Source organism: Fusarium oxysporum, chromosome I (assembly GCF_013085055.1).
Source record: "Fusarium oxysporum Fo47 chromosome I, complete sequence".
Classification (NCBI taxonomy): Eukaryota; Fungi; Ascomycota; class Sordariomycetes; order Hypocreales; family Nectriaceae; genus Fusarium; species Fusarium oxysporum.
This window is the reverse complement of record NC_072840.1, coordinates 4,000,206-4,022,603: the sequence shown is the minus strand read 5'-3', so window position 1 is coordinate 4,022,603 and position 22,398 is coordinate 4,000,206. Positions and strand designations below refer to the sequence as shown.

The 22,398-nt window shown below is 49.7% G+C and overlaps 5 protein-coding genes across 5 annotated transcripts; 3 read left to right on the top strand and 2 right to left on the bottom strand.

The window, feature by feature from the left end:
* The first annotated feature begins 2,409 nt into the window (after positions 1-2,409).
* Positions 2,410-4,471, top strand: FOBCDRAFT_152410 (uncharacterized protein). Its single transcript, XM_031182566.3, has 2 exons — positions 2,410-2,945; positions 3,001-4,471. Exons 1-2 carry the CDS (start codon positions 2,681-2,683, stop codon positions 4,359-4,361), a joined length of 1,626 nt encoding a protein of 541 aa, XP_031043334.1. The 5' UTR covers positions 2,410-2,680; the 3' UTR covers positions 4,362-4,471.
* FOBCDRAFT_6038 (Cys/Met metabolism PLP-dependent enzyme-domain-containing protein) lies at positions 4,315-6,101 on the bottom strand. Its single transcript, XM_054702871.2, has one exon. It carries the CDS (start codon positions 5,950-5,952, stop codon positions 4,684-4,686), a length of 1,269 nt encoding a protein of 422 aa, XP_054558846.1. The 5' UTR covers positions 5,953-6,101; the 3' UTR covers positions 4,315-4,683.
* A 4,045-nt stretch (positions 6,102-10,146) lies between these two features.
* Positions 10,147-11,955, top strand: FOBCDRAFT_284101 (uncharacterized protein; the record flags this gene model as incomplete). Its single annotated transcript, XM_031182559.3, has 2 exons — positions 10,147-10,215; positions 10,379-11,955. 2 exons carry the CDS (start codon positions 10,147-10,149, stop codon positions 11,783-11,785), a joined length of 1,476 nt encoding a protein of 491 aa, XP_031043327.1. The 3' UTR covers positions 11,786-11,955.
* A 508-nt stretch (positions 11,956-12,463) lies between these two features.
* On the bottom strand, positions 12,464-13,780 carry FOBCDRAFT_6022 (Brix domain-containing protein). Its single transcript, XM_031182558.3, has 2 exons — positions 13,702-13,780; positions 12,464-13,644 (listed from the first exon to the last, which is right to left on the bottom strand). The coding sequence occupies exons 1-2, from the start codon at positions 13,713-13,715 to the stop codon at positions 12,702-12,704; spliced, it is 957 nt and encodes a 318-aa protein (XP_031043326.2). The 5' UTR covers positions 13,716-13,780; the 3' UTR covers positions 12,464-12,701.
* A 264-nt stretch (positions 13,781-14,044) lies between these two features.
* FOBCDRAFT_6019 (uncharacterized protein) lies at positions 14,045-16,519 on the top strand. Its single transcript, XM_059612242.1, has 3 exons — positions 14,045-14,389; positions 14,449-15,020; positions 15,078-16,519. Exons 1-3 carry the CDS (start codon positions 14,219-14,221, stop codon positions 16,192-16,194), a joined length of 1,860 nt encoding a protein of 619 aa, XP_059463882.1. The 5' UTR covers positions 14,045-14,218; the 3' UTR covers positions 16,195-16,519.
* Positions 16,520-22,398: the final 5,879 nt, after the last annotated feature.

The window sequence follows — 22,398 nt, the reverse complement described above, 5'->3', positions numbered from 1 at the left end:
TGAGACGAGCCAATGATTTCGGACGTTTTGCATCACCATTGTCTCTGATTTCTGGCACGGATCATCTTACTGGTCTACCATATCACCGTCTTTCTCCGTGCTCGCAACAGAAACAAGCACAGAAGCAGAAGCATGATTGTTTCTTAATACACACTTCAAGATTCTATCGCTGCAACAGCTGCAACTGAGGGGGTTGGCTGGGCAATGTTTACTTGGCGAGAGGCTGGTTTTGCTGTGCGACTAAAAGAAATGGAGACGGATGTGCCCAGACGCGCTATTCCGGAACAGACGGGAAAAGACAAAGGCAATTTTCATGCTCATGTCACTTGCTCATGAAGAAATCAATTCGCCAAGATGCTACCTTTTCTCCAACGGGGTCACGGCATTTCAGCGCCGATGGTTGTATCAGACACTCGGACCTTTTGTTCATGTTGGGTAGGTTATCTCCATCCACCATGTCTACTTTCATTTACAGCCCTTGCATGCTATTTCTTTAAATTATGATACATGAGTTTCGAAGTGGTTTTGGGAGTCGAATCGCTTTGTCAGTAAAGACTCCTCATGTTTCGTGATATTGATTTTCAGCAGTTTCGAGACTCTTCACATCTGGCAGAGAAATAAAAGGTCCCGTTATTGTTTTTCCCCTCTCGCTTTTCACCGAAGAAGCAGCTCATCAAGCAAAGTGACAAGTGGATGATAAAAGACTTGGTTAGCGCAATTCCTTATCCACCCTTGGTCCGCGTTCCCTTGTCCCTTGTCTCGTCCCATCTAAAGTGCGTCACTCCATTATCCCCGTCACGAACTAATCTGACCATTTTCTCTACCCTGTTCAGGTGTCAACAGGCTGTTTTCTTCTTGCAGTCACTGGCTGTCTGTGTATGGAGTTGATTTGGAGTTAGTTTTATCATGTCCAGGTTGAGGGGCCACGGCCTGAAAACTCCGCATCATTCATTGATTCTCAATTTCCCACGATGAAACCGAGGCCGGCCTTCAAACGAAGTCTTGTTGACAAGCTTGTGTCAGTTTTCGCCAATGAGAAACCTCACTGGCACCCCAGACACGATCAACTCAGCGCCACGTATCTGTGGCTGCTGTTGTAAGTTGCCCATCAGGGAGGGCATGGCTTATTAGCTTGGGATTCACCTTAGCGGCATAGAAATATTCAGGTCTACGACCCAGCGAGGTTACATGGCTGTGTAGGTATCATTCCCTGCGATTTGAATCTTCTGTTGTTGGCTTCCAACTACCATGTTACGGGCGAGAGGAGAGAACGCTGAGAGGCTGGATGATTTCAGGATCTTCGATCCCTATCTATGACCATCAATTTAGTGCCGCGGCTAGGAGTGGCTTTCTTTTGCCGTTGCTGTTGGCAGCTCTGTGGTTGACCAGCCTCTCATACTCTTATCACGAGGGCTCTTGTTGCTGGCATTCGCTGAGCTAGGAGGGAGCGCGGAGGTTGCCCAGGCTTGCAGAATTCTGGACTCTTTTAGCGCCCCTGCAGCCACACGCGGATGGCTAACGTTGCTAGCCGCCTTTTAACTTCACCTCTCCTCAACTGCTGCCAAGGGTAGCCGTTCAGGCGTTGTCATCGAGCTACGCGTACAGTGTATGATAAGAGTAGATTTGAGTTGGGCTGGCTCTTACGCGGCCAAAACCAATGGCTTCAAGTTTGTTCCAGTTCATGTCTGCCGATATTCCGCAAAAACAATACTCCTTTTCTAAGGCACAACATGGTGCCGTTTTTTCCGTCTCCATCAGAGAGTAATTACGGTCTTATATGAATATCTCGTTGCATTCCCTAGCAGCTCGGCACGATTTTCCGAGTTCCAGGTGGTTTTCTGTCCTATCTAAGACAACACATTCATTCGTCATCATGGAATATTCATAAACAACACCAACTTTCGAGTCTTCGGTTTTCATATGGTTCAAGTGGGCTCGTTGTCGCCCCTTTTTGTGGAGAACTCGGGGCTTGCCTTGGGCTAGAGGGTTGTTCGTTTCTGTTGTTAGATAAATTCCATTGAATCTTTGGGTTTTGATGTCGAAATTGAGTACTGTCATAGTCTATCAGCTGTGTCGTTAATGATACACCTAAGCCCATCGCCCAACTGTTCCTGGTCTAAGAGTGGAACTCTTCCATTGTTCAGCTTGGATGTTTTAAGATTATATAAAATCAAAGGTCAGACAAGGCAGGAGCTGGCGTTTCTATCAACCGGAGAGGACATACCGATATTTCACGTTCAGATGGATGCGGGTAGCTGGATCCAGGGTAGTTGACTTCATTAGTACTCCACCAAAATGCGAAGCTCGGAATCAGTGGGGGTGGAGAGCTCCCCGTCAAGTAACACGGTCGGGTCCCTGCATGATGATCTCAGCTCCTGAACTCCATTGGTTAATAGCCCAACCTAACAACTCCAACTTCAACTACCTACCTGGGTACTCACGGCCCTTAGGACCTGTGTCTGCCCGTCAATCAAAAGCTCTCTGCCCTACGATACAGGTTTGATGAGTTATGTTCCGACAAAAATAAGGGCCTTTGTTTCTCTTCCATGCAACTCTCGAATGAAATCTGAAGCCGCACAGCAGCGCTCGATGCACACCAACTGCTGCTGACCCCTCCATTTCCTCTCCTTCCTACAATCAGCCAACTCCATCAGCAGAACCATACAAGACATTGCCTATCATGAATCGCCTACCACGCGAACTAATCGATGCGATACTTCAGCAATGTATTGAATATGGCCCCAAGAATGCAGTCCTCGATCTTCGGCTCGTTTGCCGCGTCTTTGACCAGATCCTTAAGCCGTTCGCATGCCGGACTCTGGACCTGGAATTCTCGCGCCTGAGCAAAACCAGCGGTATAGAACACCCACAAATAGACGCACTCCAGACGATAGGATATCATTGCAAGAGCCTCTACATTGACCTGATGGTTCTGAGAGATGACCGTGAGTGTCCGACCCCAGGCTTGCGCACATGTGGTGGCTAACTGATGATTGCCAGTGGAAGTCGAGTTCCTTGACACCGTATTTGCACGAGTCCCGTCCATGGCGGACTTTTGTCAAACACTACACAAAAAATACTGCATGAATGAAACATCTTTCACGGAGACAGATTACTATCAGAAGGTCGAGGAAATGCTATTCTACTGCCGTGACGTTGACCGTCTACGACTTAACCTCCCCTTCCAGCTCGTCGGCCGCCATTGTAACGCCGCCACAATGATCCTGGCCAACACACTGAAAGCCTTTGCGCAGCGACCCGAGGAAGACTCAGCGAAGCTCAATACACTCGTCGTAGAGAATGTGACCGATGTAGCCATACGCCACCTCTGGATGAACCCGATCGATGTGATGAACATCATGAAAGTCTTGGAGGTGCTGGAACACCTCGTCTTGACGTTACGGCGACACGAGAACGAGCCCATAACCGTGGGATTATTCGGATCCTGCCTTTGGAACCTTGTCGAGAACGCGGGAGAGCTCAAGAGTCTCTGCTTGATAGGGATGGACCACGACGATCGCCCACCACGAGGGTTGAAACAGACGAAATTCTGGCAGATGCCTGTTGACGAGTGGCGCGCAAAGTCATTACCGGCGCCTAACGTAATACACTCTAACCTCACATGTTTGGAGCTCAAACGGATCGAGTTGTGCCCAGAGGTATTTGTACGTACTGCGGAAAATTTTGGGACCACACTTCGAGAGCTTTATTTGAACGAAGTATATCTTAAGGTTGAGCAATCGCGCGACTGGAACGAGGATTCTAAGAAAATCCTTTGGGTCGGCATGCCCAACCAACGGCCAGGGGATGACTGCCATTGGATTGCTATGGCGCTGAGATGTGCAACACCACATCTGAGAATCTGCCGAGCATCTTTCCTGGCTTATGATCACTACATGCTCGAAGATATGCCCACACAGCCAGAGTTTGACCTTATTGACCCCTGTGGTCTTGGTCGAAGCATCTCTCAGCGCTTTGTTGAAGTGGTCATGGGAATCCGCCAACCTACGGCTCTTACTAAAGATGCAGTCGAATACCTTCCTGCGGACGCTCTGTTCGACAGTCTTCTGAACAACCTACTCCCACGGAATCGTGCCCTGAGAGTGGTTGAATACGATACTAATGCGTACCAGACGGCTGTTGCCAACTCAACGTCAGAGTGGCAACGCAGCATCGATGGCGTGTTCCCAAATTGCAACTCCAACACTCTCGATGAATTACATTTTATCGCTGAGACGGCATGTGAAGGCATGAGTGAGATACATCGGCGTCGCAACGAGTGGTCTGCCGAGAATAGTATGGCAAACGAGTTCACGGAAAACTTGTTTAATATCCCACCTTCTGACGACGAACATATTTAATGACGATTCGGGGTCACCTACTTCACGACGAGATATCACGACCCATTGGTCATAGACAACTTCGAGAAATCGAAATAATATTCTTCAGGTAGCTTGCCATCCAAGCCTCAATAACAAAGAGATGCGATTTGCATCAGTTTTGACCATAGCCGCTGTATAAATGCCAACCCAGGGGGGCCTTGAATGAAGCACGCCCCTATCTTTTTTATTTGCTTTTGGAGCATCTTTAAACAAAGGAAATAATTCTCATAACATGTCATCATAGATCATCTTCTTCTAAATAAAGGATAAACCGAGTGGGAAAAACCATTAGGACATGCGCCTAGGAGCCGTTGACGCCATTTCCGTTGCCGTTGAAACCGTTGGTCTTGGCCGCGGATGTAGCCTTCTCGAGGGCCTGGAGAACGTCATTGGTAAGGTCCTGGGCGTCCTCAACACCGCAGCTGATGCGGACAAGGTCGTCGAAAATACCGACAGCCTCACGCTGATCTCGAGGGATACCGGCATGAGTCATGCTGCTGGGAACTTCGACCAGACTCTCAACACCACCAAGACTCTCAGCGAGAGTGAAGATCTTCGTCACCTGGCAGAAACGCTCAGCGGCAGCGTGACCACCCTGGATGCGGAATGAGAGCATGCCGCCACCCAGACCATCACGATGCTGCTTCTTGGCGATATGTCGGTGAGGGTGAGAGTCAAGACCGGGGTAGTTGACGGCAATGACCAGAGGAGAAGCCTCGAGAGCTCGGGCTACAGCGTCAGCGTTGCGGCTGGCCTCACGAGCTCGCAGATGCAGAGTCTTCAGACCACGGTGAGCAAGCCAGGAGTCAAATGCTGAGGGTACAGCGCCAATGGCATTCTGAAGGAAGCTCAGACGGTTCTTGAGCTCGTCGCTGTTGAAAGCAGCAACACCCATGACCACATCACTGTGACCGTTGATATACTTGGTGACACTGTGGACAACGATGTCGGCACCGAAATCGAGCGGGTTCTGGACGTAAGGGGAGAGGAAAGTGTTGTCAACAACGACGAGGACACCGTGCTTGTGGGCCTCAGAAACAACAGCTCGGACATCGACAAGGCGCAGGGTAGGGTTGCTAGGACTCTCGATCCAGATCAGACGGGTATCGGGGGTAATGTGCTCGCTGATATCGACCTCAATCTCTGGTGTGAAGGTCACCTTGACGCCGTGGGCCTTTGCGACCTGAGTGAAGTATCGGTGGGTACCTCCGTAGACATCGGAGACGGAGATGACATGGCTGCCGGCAGCGAGACTCTGGAGGATAGTGGCGGTGGTGGCGGAACCGGAGGAGAAAGCGAGGGCGTACTTGGCGTGCTCGAGAGCAGCAACAGCGGTCTCGAAGTTGGTACGGTTGGGATTGGAGGATCGGGAGTACTCATACTCGCCAACGGGCTTGCCAACGGCGGACTGAGCAAATGTGGTCGACAGAGAGATGGACTCAATCACGGCGCCGGTAGCGGGGTCATGTGGAGCGCCGGCGTGGACGGCGAGAGTACCGAAGCTGTGGACGGGGGACGGAGGGCGAGGTGGGGTGGCCACAGGGTCCGAGTTGAGAGGAGCAGCCGACATTGTAGCTGAGGATTGACTGAGGGTGTGAAAGAGAGAGGAGAGGGGTATGATTGAGCCTCGATAAGGTCTATACGAGGTAGAAGAAAAGCTGAAGAAAGTTGGCGAGTTGAGGTGAAGTAAGGAAGAGGTTGAGGTGGGATGGATGTGGTGACAGAGATGTTAATATAGATACAAACTCTGGGCTCTAGCGACAAGCAAGTGGAGGTCCAGGCGGGGCTGAAGGGTAAAAAAAAGAGGGAAAAAAGCCTTTTTTCCCTTGTTCCTGTGTTGCCCTGGTCTGTTGTGTAATGTAATAGGTATGGGGAACGTGAGAGGGGACCCTTTTTATATCAGAGCTAGGTACCTTAGCTACTGCATGCAATCCTGCTGCGCCAAGTTACAGAGAAACAAAGGGAAGCCTCGGTTTGACGCGATCCAGGGTCGAGATGATGCGCAAAAGGCGGAGGGCGTAGAGTTTAGTCCTGAAGGAGCAATGTCGTGTCGTCGATTATAAGACAGACAGAAAGTCTCAGAGGTCTAGAGCAGGTGGGTTTGAAACCTTGACGATCACGTCACAGCAGCCTCTTGAGCAAGGGATCGAGAGTTTTAAGAGTCAAAAAGACAATGATGAGATGTCAACTTCTCGGGGAAATTGACTCAATAGATTAATAATTTATGGTTTAAAGAGTAAATAAACGTAAAAAGAATTGATTAGTGAGTGACTCGTGTGCCAAAAAAAAATATGCAACTTTGGCTGGGTTGTGTTTTTTCGTGGTCGGTTATCGGCTCTCGGTGTACAAAGTACAGAGAGATATCGTCGGCTTAAGGATCAGTTAGACAGATTGGATGCTGGGATTGTGGAATCATGGAAGGGTTCAGCGAAGGAAAAAATGGGCTCTCTTGATTTATATCAAATTTCCATTTCTTCTAGCGCCTGGATTACACAATTGGATTAGATGGATTGCCTTCTTCTATGGCTGGTTCCATTCCATACATTTGTAAGTTGAATAGATAGACCAGGAGAACAATCGGGAAATGCATTACACAAGACTCAATCGGTGTACATCATGTCTACTTGCACATCCCCCCAACTTCACCTCAGAGTTGGTGATATCTCATGTACAAGATCGTATCCTGGCCGATGGCCCGGATGGCGCCGCCTCTTGTGCCTTTCGTCATCCGTCAGAGTACCTAGTATGCATGGAAAGAAAAGAAAACGGCCGAAGTCCGCTGCCCAAAAATGTATGAATTGCAACTGACGGTTTGACAGGTGAATGCCTGTTTGGGTAACCTTGCGGCGTGCCCGAGCTGATTTCCTTGGCCTCAATGACAAATGTGACCCAGAAAAGTTGCTTACAGAAGCATTCGCCTTTTTATTATCTACCATGCAGTATCTGCATATCCATGGTAATTTGGCGCCACTGCAGCAACAAAGGTCCCCTCCCTATGTCCTCGATGGCTTACATATATTGGTTTCGTATCATCTTATTTCCCTGGCGCAAGGCGCGCGAATACCATTCGATGTTTCCTATTGTTTGTCGGGTTTGCGACGGGCAGATGCGGTCCTTTCGGCGATAAGTGGAGGGGGTGTTCTTGTATCCATCATTTCACCGCGAGAGACAACGGAGGAAAGTCTTCAAGCGTTTTAGTCAGCTCAGCTAACAGAGAACCTTTGATCGGTGAGGCTCTGGCGCATCATGTGCTCGATGTCGTGATAGAAGGGAGAACCTGTCTTTGGTAATAAGATACGGTTCTCGCTGGCTGTAAGCCGCCCCATGTCTGACATCCAATCCATAGTTCCACCGGAATACCTACTTACCTACCTACTCCTTTCGGTGATATAAACAGAGTATTGAGCCGATATGGCCGTAATGTTTTCGAGCAAACTAGGTACCTACGAACTCGCGTCACATTGTGTTTATCTGATAATTAGAACTCCGCTGTTTGCTTTGGAATCAGTGCATCAGCTCAAGTCGTGATCCTCAAATAGAATCCATGACCGACATCCCGTGCAAGGATTTGTTCCGTTGGTGTGTACAACCTCTTTTTACCGAATTCTTTATGTGGCTGCAACACAATTCTTATTAGGTACAGAGGCCGATGGCATTTGTGATTGTCCCGTGTCCCCCGCAAAAGTCTCACACACCTGGAGAGAGCTGCCATAAAAGATAAGCGGTTCCTTGCAGGTCGACGATGTCGTGATTATTCGTGTCGTCATGTCCGCCCGGAAATGGAGGTCAGCAGATCTAATGTTGGCACCAACAGATTGCGGACAAGATCAAGTCTAGTGTAGAGTTGAATGATTTTATCGTTGAGATTTACCAAAGAAGACGTGTTATACTGAATTGAAATGAAGCCAGGATCATCAATGACTGTAACAAGAAGAGTTGATAAGTACCTTATGTACTCTGTAGTATGCATGTAAGTGATGTTGGATCGAATTAACAATTCTAATGCCTTAGCCTCATTTTGCTGCCTTAACCGATAGTCATGACGAGCAGCACCCTTGAAAAAACATGCATGGATCCTTGTAAAGATATGGAATGAAGGAACTAACTCTGACTTTTTCTTTCAGAAATGCATAGTATTATTGTAAAAGTCTATGGCATTTGGACATAAAATATGCCATGGTATATGTCATATTCTGTTCCCGTGCATTTTGGACACAAGTAACACTGCCTGGATCGGCTGGCTTCTGTTTGCACTATCACCTTTACGCCCTCCCTTGGACAATAGGGAACTAAATCCGCCTACTAAGGTAGGAAGGTGACTAGCCTGTAACAGACATTATGATACGAGTACGGAGGCCGCAGATCAATTAGAAAATGCATCATAATCCATCAATTAATTAATCTCAAAACGTCATCCAAATCTACAGGCACCGAATGTCTTGAATCCTTCATCCTAACCCTCGGAATAACCACATCCCCGACGGCTCAACGTTTTCTCAGTCTGACTGGATGTCGTGGTTTCATTGGACGCCATCGTCCCGTGTCCCCAAAAGACGGTAGATCTCATGATACGATCGGACCACCAAACCACCCCAATATCCGACAGAGGGAGAACCCCCATATTCTGTAGGTACTCTTGGACGAAAGATTAATATCTCCATGCATCCATTATCTACCCGTCATAGTTGCCATTGACGTCCAATTGACGCAGCCTCAGTCGGAACAACTTATCTCACCCGATTGACATGAAGATGAGTCTGAACTGGAGTGGCTTTGAGGCTGTCATGTTGGTTGGAATACGCCATAGTACGTCTGGATAGGGGTCCATGCGTAATCTTTCAATCTGTGTGACCTTTTTGCAGGTGTCTGAGTATGGATGTCTCTCCTGTCACAGGGTCCTCTGCGACCTGTCTCTCGTTCAGCCCATTGTGCCATAGAGTTGATCAAAGAAAGGAAAACCATCTGGTGGTATCCGGGCCGTCCTCATCCTTTTTTATGTTATCCTCAGTCCACCCGCCTACGTGGTTCCTTAGGCGAAGGACACGATCGACAAAGCGTCGATATTCGGGCTCCACAATGAGAAGCTGATACCAAAAGCATCCCCGACACAGGCAAGACACGCACAGCAATATCAGGAGGGCTCGGGGAGCAAAGAAGAAGCACACGACAGGACAGGGCCATATCCCTGTTGACTTTTGACTTGCTGTGGCAGTGCAGCCTTCCCAGCTCCCATTCGCTGTAGACGCCAACAGAAGGACATGACAGGTTAGAACTGCGCTGAACCGGGGGCTCCAAGCTCCACTAGGCTGTCCTGCCGACGGGACCGCCCCTCCACTTCATGGTGCGCGGTGGCTGCTGGCTGCATCTCTTCTGCCCTCATTTGCATCTCATCACATCACAATAGCACCAGATTCTCCTTCACCGCACTTGCTCGAAACGGGGAATCTCAGCAGTAACTACCAGCTTCTGCCCCCAAGTTCGAAAACTTTACCGTTTCGTGCTCAACCACGATTTCGCCTCTCTTCGTTCTTCAACACGCGTCATGGAATTCTCTTCCTTATAATCTCTCTTCCTTCTCTGCTCTCTACTGTTGCTTCTCCTTTACTCAAAGCCAACCGTTTAGAGGCCCTCTGCCTCTGCGGCCATGCTGCGATTGTACTCACATTTCAGGGTCCTCTCCATACATTCTCAAGGAACTTGTTGACAGACGACACGTGAAAAAAATACATATCTCTTCCTCCTTTCGCCCCTTTCTCAATCCATCATGCCTCCTCGACGCTCTCACAAAAAGTCTCGGGCGGGTTGTCGGAGGTGTAAGAATAGGAAGATAAAAGTAGGTCTTATCGATCCTCTGCTTATGCCTCAACGCATCGCACCATATTGCACGCTTGTCGTTCAAACATAGACATTCTTCGCGTTGGCTTGAATGGCCCCCCACCCCCGACTGTTGGTCTTTTTGGACGCCTGGACTGACTCGAAATTCCCATTGGTTGTAGTGCGACGAGGTTCACCCACGATGTGGTAATTGTGCCAAGCACGGCGTTCCTTGCGATTTCAGCAACCCCGATGTTCTCGAAGAACTTGCCATATCAACTAATACCAGTACTGAGAGTATCGGCGCACCTACTCCCTCGCCTGCGCCGACTGTCAACTTCAATTCTGCTCCAAGAACGCCGCTACCACGCCCACGTGCCCCTTCAAGTCCAGCAAGAGCGCCGCGACCAAACCCTTCCCCTCCCACTTCCGTCTACTCGCAACCTTCGATAAGCTCGTCCACCAACACCATAGACCATGGCGAACGAATGCTCGAGCTGCGTTTGATGCATCACTACACCAATGTCACCTCCAAGACGCTCCTGACCAACTCGCCTGCCGCTGAGGATATCTGGCAGCGTGCCGTCCCACAGATGGCCTTCTCTGGCAATGGCAAGACGTACCTCGCCGACGCCATCTTGTCTGTCGCAGCCCTCCATCTACGCTCAATGTCTCCGAATGACAAAGCATTGGTGCGCGCTTCACATGCTTACTCGGCCTCCTCTCTTTCTGCATTCGGGGCGTCGCTAGGCTCCGGCATTACACCCGACAATGCGGAGGCTCTGTTCCTCACAGCGACGCTAATTGCTTTCCAAGCCAGTGCCTCTCGCATCTTTGTCAAGGACGACGGGGATTCTGCCCCTGGGGATTCAACGAGTCGATATGTACCCCCGCTCTCCTGGTTCCATGCTTTTCAGGGCGTCAAGACCGTGGTCGCAAACTCGTGGCAATGGATCCATCACAGCGACATCGTCAAAGTTGTCATTGATTCACAACCTGGTTTCCAGCTGAACCTCAACCCGCGCTCGCCTGACTCATTCTTCGGCCATATGCTAGAAGGGCTAAACGATGAATTGATGAACGAAGATCCTCGTTTGCTTTCAACGACCACTCAGGCTTACTCACATGCCGTAAGCGTGCTTAACTGGGCGCATAAAAACTATCACGCAGCTGCCGCGCTCACATTCCCTGCTACTGTTTCGAAGCGCTACGTTGATCTTGTTGATGCAAGACGTCCCCGTGCTCTCGCCATCCTTGCTTGCTTCTTTGCATTGCTGAAGCGAATGGATAATGTATGGTGGTTGCAAGATGTGGCTCGCCGAGAGGTCATGGGCCTGGTCAGCTTATTCGAGCCCGGATCTAAGTGGTGGCGGCACCTTGAGTGGCCAATAAGGATCGCTTTGTTGGACGGCAGCTCTATACCACAAGACATCTGGGGCACGGAGCTCGAAGAGCAAGCACCAGAGCAACAGACTGTTGGCTCCATGACACAGCACATTGAGATATTTGCTGAGATGTTGCACCAGCATGCACAGCCTCCTATTCCCATTGCAGACGAGGATCTCATAGTTCCTGACTCACCTGACTGAAGGGTCGTGGCAGCCATGCACAGCCATGATGGCCCTAGGGCTTAGAGCTGGTCTCGCGGCCTTTTCAATATCTTGTTGGTAACCAGCTTCAGCATGTCGCTGGTCAGCAAGAAATGCTTTCCATCTACAGTCGACAGAAGAGGACGGCCAGCATCACTCCACTTGATGATTCACGACCATTTCCTCACAATCGGAACCGGTGATTATATCAAGACGTATCGAGACGAGATGGTCCCAATGATCACTTGTGTAAGAGATCACATGGCACCTTACAGTCCGATTACATTCGCGGCGCGATAATCTATCGACGAGGGAAAAGCTTAATGTTCGAGATTCTTTGCCAGGCACCCACAGGACTTGGCCATTGTGTTGATCAGCACAATGGCAAGCCTATCATTGATCACGACTTACGAGTTGAAAGGTTCAGCCAGGCACGGGAAACAGTACAATTAGATCGAACAAGCCCAAGCGAAGCTTGGGCTTATGGTTTCATTGCTCCATATTGTATACCCAGCACAAGTGTCCAGGTCATCGCTGGAAAGGGGAGCCTTCCACTTTGATCTCGATTTAATTAGTATATAATGTCATTACAATAGAGAAATGCGGTTCGGGGCTTTGAATGTAGTCATGCATATGATATCGTTCAGCGAGCGATACTTGTAATAATTGGAACATATAAGGAGCGCTAGCCTTGCTTCAAGCAGTTGTATTTAGACACTATGGCTGACTTTCAAAGCAGAGATGACAGCATCGGGATCACCATGCCCAGATAAATGACATCAATATCAGAAACCTCAATTAGACATACGACAGGGCCTGTCATACTTAGGGATGGAACCCAGTAAATCAATTATTGACATAGCCTTTACAAGACCTTTTCCTAGACGCCCAACTCCGAGCATGCAATGCCGCACATCTACCATTGCTTTATCCTCTTGGACTCCTCCTCTTCAACGACATCCACCGCATCTTCGGCATCCTTTCGACTTCGCTTCAGACCCTTCATCTTGCGGAGCTGCAGCTCGCTGAGATCCTGCTTGCCCAGATGCACGCGGCCAATCTTGTCACCCATAGAGTCGGTTGTGATGTTCTTCTTGGTGCGCTCCTCGGTGCCGCGAGGCTTCTTCATGGCCTCCTTGAGCATCGACTCATCGGGCTCCCTGACTCGGCCGACACGGAAATCCATGCGAGGACCGATCTCCTCAACCTCAACACGGGGAAGACGCTGACCGGATCGCTTGGTACTGATGGTGTAGACTCGCAAGTGGATGGCGGGCTTAACATCACCGTCGCCAGTGCTATCCTCTGCGCTAATGGAGATGATGTACTGAAGACCCTCGACGTCAATCTTGTCACTGGGCTCGCCCTTGAAGAAATCAAGGAGCATGCTCTTCGCAAGGGTGAACTCGTTGCTGACAGGGCTCTCAAAAGCAGTACCAGCGAACAGGATCATAGGCCGCAGACCAATGGCGAATTTCTTAGTCTTGAACTGAGCAATAGAACGGAAGCTCTCCGGGTCGAGGTAGAGCTCAAGCATGTCAAGGACCTTATAACCGAAAGTGCGAACAAAAGTCAAGGTATGGGGACGCTTCTTCTGGCTGCTACCAAAAACGAGGAGACTGGCGTCGTTCTTTTCGGAGAAAAACTCGAGCGAGGCGGCGTCGTCAAAGGGATGGATGGCGTTCTTCTTGGTGAACTTCTTAGCGAGAGGTTGGCGCATCTGATGAAGGTCGTTGAGGGCATCCTGGATGATCTGAGAGCATGTTGTTCCGCGGAGGAAGAGGCACGTCTTGGGATTCTCGTTTGCCTTTGGTTCGCGCTTCTCGAGGGCTCGCTTTGAGCGCGCATTGCGAGGTTTACTTCATGATTGTTAGTTTATGGGGCAATAGTTGTGGTTGAGAGTCGGCTTGACATACACTTGTCTGAGCATCTTGTAAATTGGGAATAATAGATGTCCTTGAAAAGATCGGTGGTGAGGCTTCAAGGTGGGAGGTTGGCTTGCAACCTTGGTAGAATAGGAACGAGGAAAAAAAATGTTCTTATCGATAAAGCCTACACGCTACTCACCGTTCACCGAAAGTAATGGCCCCCTTTTGCCTTCTGAGCTCGGTGAGACCCCTGCTCGCTGACTTTGGGCCACCCCGCAGTCACGTGCGGCACAGTTCTCTTCACATTCGGTAAGTACTGCCGCTAAAGGTAAGAAGACGGCGGAGCCTCGGTATTTTCCCCGCCATAGCGCGGGCATCACTTCGGGTTTCGCTAGCTCATAGTAGGAGTTCAACCCTCTTCCATCTGAACTGTAAACTACAACTCATCATATCTTGTCATATCAATAAAGCGCAAACTCATCATCGACTCGAAACTCCCATCATTTCTTTTTGCTTACCGACATACCCGATCACTTAAGACCTATCCTACTGAACGTTAGCCGTCATGTCGTTTATGGGTGGCGCTGAATGTTCGACATCTGCGAACCCCCTCAGCCAGCTTCATAAGCATACTCAGAATGACAGAACACTCCAGCAAGACCGTCTAGTTGGTCGAGGACCTGGAGGACAGCTCAATGGATTTCGAAGCCAGAGCGCCAATGCGCCCCAGGATGAGGTGCGCCGCCATACAAGGCCGTTGAAGCTATTACTAATACACCAATCTTGATGCTGTAGATGATGAACGGCTTCCTTAATCAAGGCCCAAGCCTCCAGCAAGAATTCCCCATGCAGCCGGGCCAGATGGGCCCTCTCGGCCCAGCCCAGTCCCATATGCGAGCCAACTCGGCATCACCAACATGGGCGCACGACTTCAATGGCCAGCCAGCGATGGAATCAGCTTTCCAGGCGCCACCTGCTACGCAATCGCACTTTAACGCTGACGAATTTGCCCGTTTTCAGCAGCTTAACACACAAGGTTCTTCCGCGAGAGCGAGTCCGATGCAAAGCAACGTTCCTAGCCAGATGAACCAACAAAGACCCATGATGGGCGGCATGATGAACCGACCGATGGGCTACACTCCCATGTTCCAGCCTATGTACCAGAACCAACAGCCCATGCACCAACCACAACAGCAGGATGTCAAGGGCAAGGGCCGCCTCGTGGAGCTCGACGACCACAAGTGGGAGGAGCAGTTCGCCTCGATGGAGCTGCAAGATAGTGATAAGGCTAAGGAACAAGAGGAGGCAAATGCCGCAGAGCAGGAGCTTAACGAAATGGACAAAGGCTTAACGGCCGAAACTAATGAGTTGGGTGACTTCGAATCTATATGGAGAGGAATACAAGCTGAGACGGCTGCTTCTAGACAAGACTTTGACCAATTCGATACCGAATGGAGCAACAACATGATGCCCGATTTCGAGGGTATGGGCGACTGGGGCCGCCTCGGGGACCCGGCCGTCGAAACCTACCTATTCGAACAAGACAACTTCTTTCGCGACGAAAAGAACGCTTTCGAGGAGGGTGTGCGCATCATGAGAGAAGGCGGAAACCTGTCCTTGGCCGCGCTGGCCTTCGAATCTGCTGTTCAGCAGAATCCCAATCATACCGAGGCGTGGGTTTACCTAGGAACAGCCCAGGCACAGAATGAGAAAGAGACAGCAGCCATCAGGGCTCTCGAGCAAGCGCTGAAACTCGACCCCAACAACTTGGCGGCCTTGATGGGCCTGGCCGTATCATACACCAATGAAGGATATGACAGCACAGCATATCGAACTCTTGAGAGGTGGTTGTCCGTTAAGTATCCTAACATTCTCGACCCCAAAGATCTACACCCCCCTGCAGAGATGGGTTTCACAGACCGGCAGCAGCTTCATGACAAGGTGACAAATCTGTTTATCAAGGCGGCCCAGCTGAGCCCTGACGGTGAGCATATGGATCCCGATGTACAAGTAGGCCTTGGAGTGCTCTTTTATGGCGCAGAGGATTATGATAAAGCAGTGGACTGCTTCCAGTCTGCCCTCCACTCATCAGAGGTTGGTACATCCAACCAACAGGAGCAGCTTCATCTCCTCTGGAACCGCCTCGGTGCAACTCTTGCCAATAGTGGACGCTCCGAAGAAGCCATTGCGGCATACCAGGAGGCCCTTGCTATGGCTCCCAACTTTGTACGAGCCCGCTACAACCTAGGTGTCAGCTGCATCAACATTCACTGCCACCACGAGGCTGCCTGTCACTTCCTAGCCGCTCTGGAGATGCACAAGGCCATTGAAAAGTCCGGCCGGAGCAAGGCGTACGAGATTCTGGGCGATAATGCCTCCGGCGTCGATGAGACACTCGACCGCATGTCGGCGCAAAACCGGAGCAGCACCCTATACGATACCCTCCGGCGTGTCTTTACACAGATGGGTCGCCGGGATTTGGCGGAGAAGACCGTTGCCGGTGTCGATCCGGATGTGTTCAGACCTGAATTTGAGTTTTAGGGCTTCACGTGTTTTATTTTTGAATGAGTTGACTTACATGAAGAAGCGGTCTGCCTCAAGGAAGTTCGGAGAGGGCTCAGCAATAGTGCGTTTGCTGTGGGAAATGATTTTGGCCCTAGCTTGGATGTTATATATGAGAGACATGCATGGCTCTGGAAGAATTTGCATCGCAGTGATGTCGTCCCTGGAGCAACGATATCATATAGTGTCTAACCACTTCTACGCTCATTTATCATGCATCAATGTCTACGAATAGTTACGCCAGGCTAACCATATACATTGCATCTATGCATCAATTGACGCTAAGAACCCATTTTTATCTCTGCTGTGGAAAAGTGGTCACTGCCGCAAGTGGTTGTGTCGACTAAGATGAAGGACTTCTTCCATTATTAGCTCTAATCTTGGAGATATGCCCTCATAAGACTTTGCCAATCATCCGAAGCGCTCTCGATGCATGAGCTGGCACGCTTGAACATCTAGCAAGCTATCTTTATGTGCAGGTTAGTCAAAATTGGAGCTTGTGACACATTTTGCACAGTTCAAGGTGAAACCACGATATCGAGAAGCAAAGACACTAATAGAGTTGAACCTTGAAGTCTAGACCAGTCTGAAAATATCTACTTTCAATGCAATGATGAACAAATGTTGGAAAGGTCAAAACTTATTTTACCCTTCCCACTGGCGATTCAACCAGGCGTTTTAGTGTTACACCAGATGACTCGCACGATGGCAATGTTAGGACAGCCAGATCATTAACTTATGGATTGAAGGCTAATGACATCCAGAACTGGTCGGCGCGGCTTCGATGGCCCCGTGGTCCATCGGTCTATGTCTAGCCGAATGGCCACACATCTCGAGTCATTCTATTGAGTGCTTTACTAACAAGTTAGGCATGGGCGGTGGTGATCTGAGCCATGCGCCTTGGTGAGCATGAGAGTGACATATCGTTATTATTTCCTCGGTATTCCCACCCAACTCTCTCTCATCTCCGTTGATTTAGTCTTGTCTTTGTTGCCATTGGTCCTGTTGCCGAGGGTAGTGTAGAGGTCAAGTAGCTTTCCGGGAAGAACGATCTGTCGGGTATCTTCAGATCAATAGGAAGCCAACTCCGTGCCGTCTGTTATTACAGGCCAAATGCACTTTCATGAAGGCTGATGCATGTCTCGCCAGAACGAGACGTAACCCATGCAGCCGCTATAGAGCCCACGGCGGCAGCTGGATATCAGACATTGAGCTTCTTCTCCGAGGTGGAGAAATATTTGAGATGTAAGAGGCTAGAAAGGTCATCCAACAGAATCGGGGCTTGAATACGCAAGGGGAGAAGCGCGCTGGGGCAATGACTGGACCATGTTGCTGGCAAAAGCAAAAAGTATGAGACAGGTCTCAGGCACTTGACTGACTTGATTGGGCTGAGCAAGACATCTATGTGACGAACGACAAGAGATGCAACACGCAAAGTCTTGCTCAAATCAGGTTATGTGTCGATGGGATGGGTGCTTTGGGAGACAGACCTGTCAAAATAGTGATGCCATGCGATGCATGTTATCTTGACTGAGGGTAGCCAAGACACCGGCCAGATCCTGCAGAAAGCTTTGGTCCTCCCTACATTGTCCTTGACAACCCCTCGTCGCCAGGACCTCCAGAAGCAACACATCCTTCACGGTCTCAAAGGCGGCCATGAAGCGAGTTATTCAAGTTGTTGAATGTCGGCCCAAACAAGCAAGGCTGACGGTGGCACACGGCTGTCTGGAGATTCCGCTGCGTAACAAGTCTCCTGCTAGCCAACAAACCTATCCTTTGCCCGACCTTTCTTGAGATGGCACTTTTGGACCTGGACCTTATGACGGGCCATCCACGGGGCTCCCATCATCGGGTATTGAGAAACGGAGGGCGTTGAACTAGTCACTTAGTCTAGGGGCCCCAGATTCGATCCAAGCGCCAACATGCTTGATCGAGGTGCAGAAGTGACGATACTAAAGTGAGTTCATTGCGGACTGACGTGCCCTGGGGTGCGACTATGTATTGTACATTGCCTCACTTATCCTCTGGTAGCAGGGTAGTCGACAGCAAGAATTTGAACTCCCAAACATGGGTGGTTTACCAACTTCAGTGTGGAACAGGAATTTGAGAAAGGGATGCAGCTGTGGCACTGTCATTGATATGCGAAGTAGCAGCTAATATGCTTCCATGTTCCCTAAGCACTTCGCCAATACTTGTGTGAGCACTTATTGTTGCAGCTGACCGCTTATCTGTGTCTCAGCGGCATGTGTTAATTAAACTCGGATTGTCCGTCAGACAGGATATTGATTGAGACTGTGGTCTAGCTAAGATCTGAAGTAAACTTCGTTCTGCGACATGGTCTTGCTGGATCCGTGCCAGTGGAGAAATGCTATCTTGTCGGTCCGTGGCTGTCGTTTCCTGCCGCCATTCACTAGATCGAGGGTTATTTTCTAATAGTGCCCAACAGCATCGTCATCAAGTATTAATTGATTGAGGGCAGATCTGGTCCTCACCAGTTACAACCCCAGCAATGATGGTGAGCAAGATTGAACGATGGCCTCTAAGGATACTGTACTGCAAAATATCCACTATCGATAGTTCCAAACTTTGTTCACTTCGTCTGTTTTCGTGAAGTGCCTAGGCTTTACCAGACGGCTGGGTCCAGAGACAGCCTGTGAACCCACAAGCATCTGAGAAGAGCCAATGCGAGTGTTCATTGACAAGGAGCAAGGGTATATCGCTTCGACAAAAAGAGGCTTTAGCACGAAGGCCGACTCCCCGCTATGGATGAATCCAGGCGTTTTGGTACTACAACCCAGAGAGATTGGAGGGACCCTTCATCTGACGATAATTGCTCTAAACTCAGAGCTGAAGGGGCTCAATATCTCGAGTCTTCCGTAACTAGCCCAGATGAAGCAAAGCGGTGATTCGCCTGTTGCACTGCGCCATACCATTGCACAGGGCTGATATGAGGGGAGTGGGACGTGTGATGAAAAATTGTGTGAAAGAGGGACTGGTTGCATGGTCTTCCACGGGTATCACTTTGATCTGGTTCATCAGTGACGCAGTGTGTAACTAAGCAAGCGAGTCGGCGTGATAATGCATGGCCGTACCACTGTTGTCAAGGCAAACAATCGTGGTTTGGCAAATATATTAATCACCGAGCCGGCACTTACCGTGGTGTGTTAATCAAGGCTTCTCACCATGGCGCCGAAAGTCGAGCGCGGTATCTTAGTCGATGTTGAATATGTGCAGGCCATGTTGAACATGTATAGGGGATTTGAAGCCCAATGACTGAACAACTAGCAAAAGCTGAAGTTTGCCAAGCACGGATAAGCCATCAGGCCCGCGTTGATGTTTTTGAGCAACCCATGCTGCCGCAGTATCGACAGATGTCAGTGGCTGGATAATAAAATTTCGGATCTCCATGAAACGTTGTATAGATACCCTGACATGGGAGCCAGACTCACCAATCATGGCTTACTATCCATCCAATCAGGGGAATTGACTCGTAACAGGGGTTGCTGTGGGACGCATAGTAGAAATAATTTTCAGCTACAGTTTCGCAACCATGAGTCGGCTGGAAACCCCAAAGTAGAGATCGACAGCTTTTGGCTTACTCGTCGAAAGGACGATAATAAGGATCCCCAGGAGAATGTCCCCGAACGTAGCTGCTGGGTGCTTGGGCCCTTAGAGTCGGATCTGGCGTTAAAACCACACCAAGAGATTTTGGGCACTCGCTTGATGACCATGGCTCGCGCTGGCCTCGGACTGCGGGGGTAAATTTGTCTTAAATAGACAAGGGGCGCCATAGTTCAACATTCTCAGTGGTAGGACTTGCGTTGCCGCGTTGCAGAACATACCAGGTTCACCATTGACTTCGGGGGTTATATCTGATAGTCCGAGTATAGTATCCGTAATCAACAGTCTGTAAGCGAAGCAAGAGACCGATTCCGACTTGTTGTTTGGGACGTCGCATGATATGAGTTGTGTAAAAAAGCAATTTCTCTGTGTTTCGCAGCGACTCAGACCAAAAGCGTGTCCCACGGAAGGTCATGATAAAGCGGCAAGGTGCATGAGCTGAAGCGATAGCGTAAGGAAGGCCAAAGCAATATTTGAGTGAGAAAAGTAATTAATATTATCTCATTGTTCAAGTTGAGGATGGAGTTGATAGATGGAACTACAACAAAAGGGGACAGGATTGGATGGTCAAGAAACTCCAAATATGGCATACAATGCAAGTGTCATACTTTGTTCATAGGTACCTTATGTTCCTACATCGCTGTCGCATCTTCTGAGTCAAAAGGAATACCGATCCCGCACCTACCTAAGGTAATAGGTATTCGGTGTACGAAACAGTTGTATGCATCCTTGCAACTTCCGTAACAACATTAGTAGGTAGTTATTAGAAACAAAAGTTCTCTCATACGCTTTCTTGTTCGCATCAACTACCTCGGCGTGACTCTACATCAATATTTGCACCAGACACGAGGATATTCACGAGCGCTCTTTATAGGACCAGCCCATCATGCAGTGTCGCTTTAGAAACACCCTTGTCGATTGGCCCGCCTAGCTCGTCGAGATCAGCGCCCCGAAATCGTACCGGCTAGTCACCAGGGCGGCTAGATCTCTTGGACGCGCCCCGACACGTGCGTGGAGTGTATTAGGGAACAGCAGCGTTCTCTCTGCAAACGTTGCTAGACACAAGCAGCAATGATTGACGAAGGCTTACAGTGCACAATTATACCCGATTGTTTCATGGTGGTAACGCTTATGAAATTTTGGGTATGATAAGTTCTGTGCGTATGCTCTTTGCTTACCATTCTAGGAAAGATCAGCCAGGAAGATATCAGGGTGAACCAACTATCTCGGCCGGGTCCATGGTCCAATATGACATTCCCAAGGTCCTCTGATCTGCCACATGGCATCTCGCAAACTTGGGGCGGTACGTAGCCCTATTTGCTGCGCGGCACGACTGCGCTTACGAGGGGATAAAGCAAAAATACATCATGCCCATGTGCACTATTTCTCGCAATATTGGGCCAAGACCGACTGGTGGACCAGTCGATCTGCTTTCTGAGAGATGACCCTCACGTGGCTGCGGAAGATCGCGCATGTGGTACTGGGGTGCTTAGTTGCTCCACTCCATGCTCATCAAACATAGGGGGGGTTTAAACTTTGGGGGCGAGGCGAGCGATGGAGGGGCCTACAGATGGCGATGAGCCAGTCCTGTGCAAGTTCAAGGACGTGGGCCGTGAGCATATCCTTGTACCGCGGCATGGACCTCGAGAACCATGCCGTCTGATGGGGTCATGGATACGCTAGTGAACGGCGCACGAGGTGCCCCGGCCTTGGTGCAAGCCACATTTACAAGGCTTGCAGTCCTGCCTATCCCTTGGTGAGCATCTCATATTCGCAGTATCACACAGGACACCCCGGAAAATCATCCGCAACGAGATCCAATTGCTGCACACAATAATACTGTCCGTGGACAGTATTCACTTGGACAGGGCGCTAGCTCCTTTGTCGTCCACAAGGTCAACTGGGTGCGATATCAGCCCTTCTATCTGTCTAAGACGCGATTGAGGAGTTGCTGGTCGCAACGAGCAACAAGGGCTTCGATGAGCCTCGTTAATTCTGTCTGCATGCTTATCACTCTTACCTATCATGGATTTACTTCATGGAGTTGATCCTTGTTATACGTGGTTGACCACTAGCAGGAATGGGTTCCCGTCGGAAGTACAGTATGGCCGGATATGTACAGTGCAGTCCCGAGTCTCTGGCGGCAGTTGGGCAAGAGTTGGCATGTGGATGACTGCATCCCGCAACGTAATCAGCACATAGGGTGCCGATACGTATTGCCTGGAACAAGTTCATCCAGATTCATATCAAATTTGAGATCATGACAATGCTGCAGCCACTGCGTTTCCCTGGCTGGATTATTCAATGGCTGGAAATGCTTGTCTGGACCAGTGCGAGCCATGTGTGTTGGTTGGGTTGAAGCCGAGAAGGCAAATATGGCTTGCCAGATCCAGATCTAGATCCACGTTGAGTTCAAAACAATTTGACCCTAGTCTAAGTCGGTACTTTCTGTCAAAATGTTTGACCCTCGATCTGAGGTATTCGCAGTCACCAACCCGTCCAGCCGTGCTGTCGTCGCAACCCTCCGTGGCCTGAATCTCCGGATGGCGCCTTACGTTCATC